Source organism: Phodopus roborovskii, unplaced genomic scaffold, assembly GCF_943737965.1.
Source record: "Phodopus roborovskii unplaced genomic scaffold, PHOROB, whole genome shotgun sequence".
In the NCBI taxonomy this organism is placed as follows: domain Eukaryota; kingdom Metazoa; phylum Chordata; class Mammalia; order Rodentia; family Cricetidae; genus Phodopus; species Phodopus roborovskii.
Window position 1 is genome coordinate 5,136,916 of NW_026126583.1, and position 10,994 is coordinate 5,147,909.

The following is a 10,994-nucleotide window of genomic DNA, read 5'->3' on the forward strand; positions in this document are numbered from 1 at the left end:
GATGTCTGAGCACCAGCTTTGTGCCTTTCTGCTCTTTTCAGCTTTGCTATTGGACTGTGCTGGAGTTAGTTTAAAGGCGATTAAAAGTGTGAAGTGTCTGTGTGTGTGTGGACGTGAAAGGGACTTTACAAACAACTGAGGCTGGTTTGTTTTGTAACGCACAGCTTTCTGTACTTGCTTCCTCCTCTATCCCCAGCCAGCCTCTTTCTGTCATGAGTCTTACAACCAAGAATGCTTGATGTGTTTGACCATTTACACAATGGTCTTCTGTACTAGGGAGGGTTTTCCAGAAAGTTGAGATGAATATGAGACGGATATAGAAATGTGAAAGGGAGCAGGGTGATGGTGGCTGAGATGGTGTGGTACCCCACCTTACCATACTAACTGCTGGGTAGAGGAGAGTAACAGGGGTGTGTCTATATCTACTCAGTTGTCCATGACTACCACAACCATGCAAATGAATACATGATTCGTGTCCAAATCAAGAGTAGTTTATCATTATGCCTTTGTGAAGTTCTACTAAATAAAGACCTTCCTTTGATATGCCATCATCATGCATTCCATATCCCTGGAACTGTTTTCACTTAAGGTATTTCTTAATATTGGGTATGATCCTTAACTGTAGATTGGTGGAATGCTGTGTAACCAGGTGTGGTAACTCACCACTTACAGCAATGGCCAGCCTGCAGGATGTATAGTAAGACCCTGCATCCTTGCCACCACTCCCTAAAGCAGTATGGGTATGAGAAGATGGATGAGAGCTATGGGATGAATTAGGTGGGCAAGACTATCTCCCAGTATGGCCAGGAATCCAGTCAGTCAGTAGTCCAGAGAGAACAGATATAGAAAGTGAGTTCTTGTTCACTCCCCAATCTCCTAGAACTAAAGCACACTTGTCCACTACCATGGAAATGTCCATGGAGAAGCTGGTGCATGCTCTCTAGACTTTCAACCCTAGGAAGCTATGAATTAAACTGACCAAAAGCAGATTGCAAGAGAAAAATATTTGTTTAGACATGCAACTTGTGCTAAGTGATGAATGAGTAACTGGAGGGTTGGCTGGGATGAGGGATTGTATACCCAGTTTGGTAGGGGAAAGGGCAATAGGGAACAATGGGAAAGATAATTAAGGACTCTTAGGAAAGTCAAAGGGGCTTCTAAAATTGTGAATGGGGGCTGAGAGTGTGACAGTGGCGGCAGGGTCCTGAGACTCCACAGAAGGGATTTATAGTTGTTTACCCTTTGCCTCCATTCTTGGACTGGGCCTGCCCTAAAATGGAAATGTGAGGTTGGGTAAAAACAATCAGGAGTGTCAGGCTAATGGCCTGCAAAGCCAGAACTCAAGGGACAGAGGTAAGACAACAGACAACTCAAGGCCATCCTGGACTATAGAGGAGAACTCTATCGATGTCAGTACTGCAAAGTCAGGATGGGGATGCTCACTTTATGAAAGGATAGGGGAAGGCAGATTCGCAGCTCAGTGGTAGTCTAGCATGTAAAGGACCCTGGTTTTGAGCCCGAGCACCACTAAAAGTTTATATTTGAATAGGAATTTGGGGGGGGGTCTTTAAAAGTCCTAGTGGCTCACACATGAAAAGTAGAGACTGCCAAGGTCTTTAATGAGAGAGACCTTTATTTTTTGGTAGCTTGAGCTTGCCTTTGGGGCTAAACCCCACCAACTGGCGCATGGTTCCTGTCTGTCAAATCATTGTACCTTTAGCCTCCAGCAGTGAGTCAGACTTGGCCTTGGGGTGTCCTCAGTCCCTGACTTGATACTGCCTTAAAGTCTTGCATCTGCGTGGTTTATGGGCTCAGAGCCTGCCTTGCTCCCCAGGGTAATGCTTAACCAAATACAGAAAAGCTGAGTCCTCCCCTCCAACTTGCCTGGCTCTGCACAGCAGACCCTTAAGGCCCAGTCTTCTCTCTGTCTCTGATGAGCAGTGCGAGTTCATCAGGGACCCTTCTGTGGCCAGTTACATGTGTATGACAGTGGAGAAAGATCTCCTTTCAGTTCTCTGCCTGCTCTTCCTCCCCCCCCCCCAGCTTCTCTGGGCATGGTTCTTTCCTTAAGAATTCACACCCAGGCTACAAATGGGCAGGCAGGGACGCGTGTTTGTCATAGTGTCCCCAGTGCTGAGAAAGATCATTGGCATGGTTCTCAGTGAACATCTGTTTGCTTGTGCGGACTGCCTTGCTACAGGTATGGAAACCCTTGGTAAGCCTTAGCTTCTTTGTTTTCCATTTCATTGACTTTACCGGTTTGCCAGACTCATCAGTTACTTGATGGAGTAGATTGGTTTTCATTTGTTTGGTGGCCAGCATCTTTTATCATTCCTTCCCTCTGGAGAGCCTGGGCCTCCCCGGACAGTCTTTTATAGCTGTTCTCTTCTTTACCATCAGCAACTTTTCCTTGGCTGTTACTGGGATATGGAATGAATAAAGACAGTGAAGAGTGACAGGCAAATAAAGATAGAGCAGGGTGATGGGTGAATGCCATATGTAACCTCGGCCTCCTACAGGACGTGCTTGGGTCACAAATTGGGGCGACAGGAATGTCTTCCTTGATAATGGCACTGGTCAAATACTAAAAGGTTAACATTGTTTCTGGAAACAGTTGTGTTGTTTCTGCATCAGCATCAACCCTAGCTGGATGCCTTCTTTAAATAGGCACAAAAGAGTTACTCTCCAATGGCTGCAACCACAGTACCTGATAGAAGTAACTCAAGTGAGGTAGGTTTGATTTGACTCCGTGCTTACGGGGAGGGCACGGTGATGTTCATAGTGGTGCCCATTGATGTTCATAGTGGTGCCCATTCTACAACAGCTCCTCTTAGCAGACCAGAAAGTAGACAGAAGCTTGCACTAGACTCTGGGCTGTAACTCTAAAGAGCCTGCCACCAGTGACCTTCTGAGAGGCAAGCACAGCCTCCAAAGGCTCCACAGTCCAGCAGACTATCTTATGTGAGCTCCTGGGACACCCCAGATTGAAAACATAACAACTTCTAGTGTAGGCTGCCATACGTAGCTTAGATGACAATCCTTATCTCACATATATATGCATTGTTTTAAGACCACCAGCATAATCTTCCTGGACTATTGCTGGGTATAAAAGTCATTGAATGAACTGTCTGGAGGGCTGCCATGCTGTAGGAAACCCAGAAATGTGCCATGCAGTACTTTTACTAAAGGTCCTTTAGGGTAGCTATCTAGGCCAGGGGCATTTTTCCAAGGTAACTTGTCATTTTTAGAACAAGAATTATATCTAACATCCTTATCTCCTGTTCCAAACAGTATTGGTTGTTGGTTAGATGGTCAAACAAAAGCAGAGATCATGACAACTTGTGTGGTACTGAACTTGGCTTTAGTCGCTAAGTGTCTTAAGTACACCACACTTTGTAGTATGCAGTAAGAAACTGTGGCTAGGTCCAATGCCTTTTTCCTTTGCTAACTTGACTTTTGCAGAGTACATATCAGATTGATTCAAATCACCTCTGGCATTCATGGCTGCTTGGTAGGTTAGGTTTCTCAGTGAGAGGATTGTCATGTACTACTTCCAGGCCACTAGGCACAGCATGTTCTTGGCCGCATGCCACATACAGACATATAGTGCACCAAGGCTGTGGCCAGGCCAGTGAGGTGAGTGAGCTTCTGGAGGTGGAGCGTGGCTGGTGGAAGGCCACTGGGGGCAGTCAGCACGCATCATAGTTGTTCTGTTACTTCCTGTTCAACCACTGACATTCTGTTCCACCCACCCTGTCTCTGCTACCCAGTTAATCACCAGCACTGTCAGCATCTCCTTCCTCATTTTCTATCATTCAAGACTTATAAAGGATGGTTTTACTCTTTAGACTCTTGGTTTCATCAAATACAGAAAGCCAGAATCCTCCAAGGGGGAAATTGTACAAAGATTAGAACTTATGCCAGTGGGATCCTTAATTGAACTTTGCCAATATCCAATGCCCAGTGGCCTCGGCCAGTATCCAGTGCCTGCAGCCTCGCTCCATGAAAGCATTGGTTGTGATTGCACCAAGTAGACTGCTGCTTATGAAGGGTCCCTTGTCCCTGGAAGGATTGCTCCCTGCTGCAAGAAAACCAGAAGTCAAGGACATTACTAGGCCATTTCCATTCTGGCCACTAATTGGGGCATTTGCTATGATACAGTACAATCTGGCCAGCTGAAGTACCAGATAAAATGTAATGATAATTATTGTAGCTAATCTCATTTCGTATATCTCCCTCAAGCATCAGGTAACTGGCCTACCTCAGAGAGATAAGCTGTTCCAGTAGAAAAAAAGAAAAGCAATGTAGGATGGAGTTTAATCTTTGAGATTTCTTTCAATGAAACCATTACATTTAGGTCCTTGTGCAGAACATCAATTGTGGCAAGTAGAGATTGGGTAGAGGTATCCAGTATAATGCTATGGTTCCATAGAGGCTTCTTGATCAGTGCTGAGGCTGAAGAATGCATGGGAATGCCTAACTGTGAATGGAGTAAGCCAACCTGGATTTTTTATTTCATTACAATCTCTCTACAGGTTCATGTGCCTGGACTTATTCAAAGCTATTAGAATTGTAAAAGTCCTGTGCTGAAGAACCTTTCTATTTCACCTCCCACTAAATTTATTCAAGTATATTACCACATCTACATTTTATAAGGATGTACAAATTCATATAGAAATCTTATTTTATAAAACTGTCAATAATATAAAATGGTTCTGGATCCCTGATACCAAAGGTCCCTAAAGCTATAGTAATTAGTACCCGATGCACATATTAGTTCATCTGCATAGTATGCAAATGATACTATACATATAACCAGGTACTATTTTATGAAGACATGCTTGGAAGTAAGTTTGGCTTTGTAAGCTCTACTGTTCTAGAAACATCTTGGCTGGCCACTGCTCATTATTGTGTGGTCTGTTTTTCTCTTTGATCTTTACTCTAGGTTCTCTGAAAAAAATAAATTGTGTGACATTTAAAAAAATCGGCCCAATAGATTTCATCCTACATGCTCTTGTGCACTCTGCCCAAGTACTGGCTCCTTTTAAAATTTAATGAGTATTTTATTTGAGTATCCCATCTTGCTCTCAAGGAAGGCAATGCCAAGATTCCCAAGGCAGTTGCCAGTGTGCATGTTTGTATAATGCACTTGACAAGAACTTCGAACTTCCTCTCCAGCCTGAGTGGACAAAGTCCTTGTTCCCTCTCTTGGATGTTGAGTTGCTTCTCTTGAGTTCTGGAAGAAAGGAGTAAGAGTGACTCATCATTAGCTTCAGGCCACAGCCTCATAAATTTTCTTCTTTCTTCCTAACTAATCCCCTTCGTTACTAATTATGCTCCAGAACACAAACTGTAATGCCATACAGGCTGGCAGAGCATAGAACAAAGCAGGGTATAAATTAGAGACGCCACTGTCAAAAAGGCTTTCAGGGTTGTAGCATCAAATAGAACTGTTTCCCACTCTGCCTCTGTGGGACTTACTTGGATTGAGTTGGAAATTGAGTAGCATAATCTAATTTTAAGGGAACTTAACACAAATTAAGTGAACATTTCTCTGAGCATAAATTCAGGAATCACATTGCATGCTGGCTTTATTGAAAAATGGCGGAGCTGTAGGCCTTGGAGCAGAGCCAGGAAGAATGTTGCATTCTTTACAGCATGCTGTTCAAAATGGCAGTTCTCTGATAACTGGGAAGTGCCCGTGGGCAAATCCTGTACTGCCATGCCCTGAGCAGGGAGGTGAACTCACTTGACCTCCAGCCAGGATGCTACCATCTCTGCTTGGCTAATGAGGTCACAGGATCAGACAAGTTAAGTGACATTTCCTGGTGTCATATCCAGAGGTGATAAGAGATAGAGATGATTTTGTCTAAAAGCAGGGGGGGGGAGAGAGGTCAAACCCACCTTGTTCTCCATGCTATGACTCAGTACATGAGCAAAATAATAGGGAAAGAAGATTGATTAATCAGTGAATTGACAACTTTGATGTTGGTGCCATGAAACATTTGCCTCCAGCTGTATTTACAGCCTGGGTGCATTCCTGGGTAGAGCTGTTAAGGAAAGATCTCTTAGGAAGTTTTAGGAGTCTGTTGTTTTAGTACTTTTCTGTGATTGTTTTTTCTACTATGGTAGCTCAAAGTTTTCTGTGTGCACATCACATCAATGGGGCATCAATGGGGCTTCAATGCAGCATCAGTGGGACATCAATGGGGCATCAATGCGGCATCAATGGGGCATCAGTGGGACATCAATGGGGCATCAATGGGCCATCAATGGGGCTTCAATGCAGCATCAGTGGGGCATCAGTGGGGCATCAGTGGGGCATCAATGGGGCTTCAATGCAGCATCAGTGGGGCATCAATGCGGCATCAATGGGCCATCAATGGGGCATCAATGCAGCATCAGTGGGACATCAGTGGGGCATCAGTGGGGCATCAATGGGGCATCAATGGGGCTTCAATGCAGCATCAGTGGGGCATCAATGCGGCATCAATGGGCCATCAATGGGGCATCAATGCAGCATCAGTGGGACATCAGTGGGGCATCAGTGGGGCATCAATGGGGCATCAATGGGGCTTCAATGCAGCATCAGTGGGACATCAATGGGGCATCAATGGGCCATCAATGGGGCTTCAATGCAGCATCAGTGGGGCATCAGTGGGGCATCAGTGGGGCATCAATGGGGCTTCAATGCAGCATCAGTGGGGCATCAATGGGGCATCAATGGGCCATCAATGGGGCATCAATGCAGCATCAGTGGGACATCAGTGGGGCATCAGTGGGGCATCAATGGGGCATCAATGGGGCTTCAATGCAGCATCAGTGGGGCATCAATGCGGCATCAATGGGCCATCAATGGGGCATCAATGCAGCATCAGTGGGACATCAGTGGGGCATCAGTGGGGCATCAATGGGGCATCAATGGGGCTTCAATGCAGCATCAGTGGGGCATCAATGGGGCATCAATGCGGCATTAATGGGGCATCAGTGGGACATCAATGGGGCATCAGTGGGACATCAACGGGGATCAATGCGGCATTAATGGGGCATCAGTGGGGTATCAATGGGGCATCAACAGGGCATGCTACGGTTTGAGCTGACAGTGAGTTTAACACTAAGAGTAGCTGACTTTGGGGAGTTTTTGTTTTGCTTTCATTAAGAAAAAGACATTCAACATTGAGTACAACATTAAAAGGAGTGTCATTGGATCCACATCTGGCTGCTCACCAATCACAAGCTTGGTAGACAAAGGTTTGGGACGGAAGGTAGTTTCATTAAGTTGCAGGTGTCCTGGGAAGCTGGGAGGGCTGTGTCTTCAAAGCTTCATTATGGGTAACTTGGGGGCTGGAGGGGTTTCTTGTGGAGGGGGGAAAAAGAGCATGGCAAGGCACAAGAAGGCTGGCAGACCCCAAGGTCTTCCTTGCTAGGAGCACGTGTCTCTCTCTTCTGTTTCTGCTTCTGTCCGTCTGGCTGTCTAGGGCTTATTCCTTAGGCAAACATCACTTTTCTGCAAAGTCAACCTCGCAGCCATTGACTCACTTTGTGTCACTTGAGGGTGTCGATTAGAGAACAAGGACAGTTGGAGCTCCTAGCTCTAATTTGGGACTCTCTGTAGGCAGACCTCTAAGTCTTAGCTAAAAGACTAATCTATAAAGTGGGCCAGAGTGCCATACACTTGTAATCCCAGCACTGGAGCAATGGGAGGTGAAGGGCAGAGGGCTTGCTGGCCAGGGAAGTCTAGACTGCTGGTTTAATTCCAGCCCAATAAGGGATAACTGTCTCAAGACAGGGGAAGGTGATTGAAGACTGGCACTGTAGGTTGTCCTGTGACCTCTACCTGCATGAGCACACACGTATATGTATATGTGCCGAATGCTAGACACATATCTACCTAGTACATGACAGACCACTCAGATTAGAATGATATCCTTAATTTTACTCTTAGGAAACTTTGAAGCAGGTGCTTTTAACACACAAAGCATGTTTCTCTTTTAATCATTGAATTTGACTAGTGGTTCGGTTTTGTATTGCACGGCTATGGTGCCCATCTCTTCATGTCTCCTCCTAACTCTTTTGTGTTTCTGCTGCAATGCTGTGGCTCTGTGCTAGTTGGTCAATGAGCTGCGCGGCTCAGTTTCGGCTTCCTATCCAACTACAGTTGGGAATGCTGGTGTTACAGCCGGGGGCTGCCAGCCCCAGCTTCTGAGATTTTTCATGGGTTTGGGGATCTGAAGTGAGTTTGCCAGGTTGTCAAGCACTTTACCCTCAGCCATCTCTTTGGTATATAATATCCTGCTGGTCTTCAAACTGTGTTGACACTTCAAGCATTGAAAACTTTTATTTTAACCAAGGAGGGTGATTGTTTTTAATTTCACAAAGGAAGTTAAATTAGAAATATAAAATGTTTGTGGCAAATAGTTCTTACCAGGACATAAATAAAGGCAAGTAACTCATTTCCCACTGGGCATACAGGAAGCCTACAGTCTCAGTAGTGAGACCTTTTTTTAAGACTGACCCAGAGTCAAGACTTTTGAGCTATGATGTTTTATCTAACCCACATTGCAACACCTTTTAGTGGATTAATTAGTTTCATTTTCATTATTTTTCTTCCTCAGAAATTAGCACATCCATGAATGCTAGATGCCCGTGAGCTTGCAGATCCCCTAGCAACCTTGAGAAGACTCCGAGTGGTGGTCTTGAAGAATCAGCTCTTGGATCTTGCTGTTGGCCCTGCCCTTTGGCTCTTGGTTCAAGATGGAGACACTCTCTCAGGATTCCCTGCTGGAATGCCAGATCTGTTTTAATTATTACAGCCCACGACGAAGGCCCAAGTTGCTGGATTGCAAGCATACCTGCTGCTCAGTGTGCCTCCAGCAGATGAGGACCAGCCAGAAGGACGTAAGGTGCCCCTGGTGCCGTGGTATCACCAAGTTGCCCCCAGGCTTCTCTGTATCCCAGCTGCCCGATGACCCCGAGGTCCTGGCAGTCATTGCCATACCGCACACTTCCGAGCACACCCCAGTCTTCATCAAACTTCCGAGCAATGGGTGCTACATGCTGCCCCTGCCCATCTCTAAGGAGCGCACGCTGCTGCCAGGAGACATGAGCTGCCGTCTGTTGCCTGGGAGCCAGCAGAAGTCCCTCACCGTGGTGACCATCCCTGCAGAGCAACAGCCGCTGCAGGGTGGAGCTCCCCAAGAGGCCGTGGAGGAGGAGCCTGACAGACGGGGTGTGGTGAAGAGTTCCACGTGGTCTGGCGTGTGCACTGTCATCTTGGTGGCCTGCGTTTTAGTCTTCCTTTTGGGCATCGTGCTACACAATATGTCGTGCATCTCTAAGCGCTTCACTGTGATATCTTGTGGTTGAAGCCTGTCACAGGGATGCCTCTTGTGGGTGCCAACTTAGGGGGTGAGCAGGTGTTGGTGATGGGATCCCTATGTTGAGATGGGGGTGACACTGAGGATTTGGTACAAGCACTGGCCTCCAATTGGCCACTTGATTCACCAGAAGACAAGTGCAGAGGGGGAGATCTCGGCGAGATCTCAGGAGTACTGTTTGGAGATGGGATCAGCCATGAAGATGTATGCATGCTTCCTCATAACTGTGTATCCAGTGGGCTGTAATTTATGATTTTCCAAAATCATTTCCCCGTTAGGCTTTTTCTACTTAGACATGAAACTGTACATGGGTGCAATGAGCTCTCTCAGTATGGTAGGTTAAAACAGATGCTGTTTGCAAGTTGAGTTAAACCTCAAATCCATATTAAAATAAAACACAAAAACTAGTGAAGACACAGAGCTGGGGTGTGTGTGTGTGTGTGTGTGTGTGTGTGTGTGGTGTGTGTGTGTGAGAGAGAGAGAGAGAGAGAGAGAGAGAGAGAGAGAGAGAGAGAGAGCAGCCTGGTCGCCTGGTCTTCACGGCCCTTTTATACATTTTGAGTGGCACCCAGATCAAAATAACTGAAGCATACCTTTTGGTTGTTTGAAGAAAATATTTGAACATGTGTCTCCAGCCTGTTGTGTATTGTCATGTTCCTTCATTTCTCTTCATTTGTGGTTAGAGCTTACTATGTGTTTGTTAAGCTGGAAGCCCAACAGATGATTGATAAACTGGGAAATAATGGCAAATGCCTAATTCCCCAGGAAACCTATATACCAATTTTTCTCAAGCCATCGCACAAAATAAGAAGTAATTTAAAGTGTAAATATTGTGAATTTCTGTGTGTATTTTATGTGTGTAAATTGATTTACCTCAGGTGTTTTGAGTTCTTCCTGAAGAATCCTGGGAGGAAGACTTAGTGGGCATGCATAAGCCACGTTGTCTGAAACTCTGGCCTCCTTGTCAGTGACTGGATCTTCCCCTTCGAGAGTTTCCCACACACCCCCTGTGATACCCACTGGATGCTTTGCTGCGTGAGACCCTGTGTCAGTATGATATGGATGGGGAATGTCAGGAGAACTCATCATTTCCCCCAGTTTGGAGAATTTTGTGTGAAGTTCACAAGTGTTGCTAATTAATGGCACGTCTAGATGGGCATGTCCATAGACAGTCCTTGATGATCATTTTTAAAGATGTTCCTATAAGAGTTAACCTGTTTAGAATTGCAATTTCATCTCATTGGAATCAACAAGAAAATGTTTTATATTTCAAAATGTTTCTACCGACAAAAGCATGGCAATGAAAACTCGTGTTTCCTATATAAGTGGACCAGTTTCTCATGAGTGATCACCTATTTTGAAATGTGAATTTAGGAAGAAATATTAGTTAGGCTGAGAGGATTGGTCCCTATCCCTGGCTGTGTCTACATTGAGAAATAACTGTGAGCTTGGTGGTCCTCTTTGACCTCCTTTTGTGGAACTAGGAAGCTAGTGATATTGTCAAGGAATCCAACCAAATGTACTACTCTTTGTAGTTCTTTTGCATCCCTGAAATGGTAGGAAGGATAGGGAAAGCAATGGAAAGGTAATCAGTGATTGGTGGGTTCTACAAAGCAA

At 45.4% G+C, this 10,994-nt stretch overlaps 1 protein-coding gene across 1 annotated transcript; it reads left to right on the forward strand.

Moving 5' to 3' along the window:
- The first annotated feature begins 8,711 nt into the window (after positions 1-8,711).
- Positions 8,712-9,644, forward strand: Rnf152 (ring finger protein 152). The gene has a single exon (XM_051203893.1). The coding sequence runs from the start codon at positions 8,755-8,757 to the stop codon at positions 9,364-9,366; it is 612 nt and encodes a 203-aa protein (XP_051059850.1). The 5' UTR covers positions 8,712-8,754; the 3' UTR covers positions 9,367-9,644.
- Positions 9,645-10,994: the final 1,350 nt, after the last annotated feature.

What these genes read in the sequence shown, in the direction of transcription:
- Rnf152 (XM_051203893.1), top strand. Translation starts at nt 8,755, where the DNA reads ATGGAGACACTCTCTCAGGATTCCCTGCTGGAATGCCAGATCTGTTTT.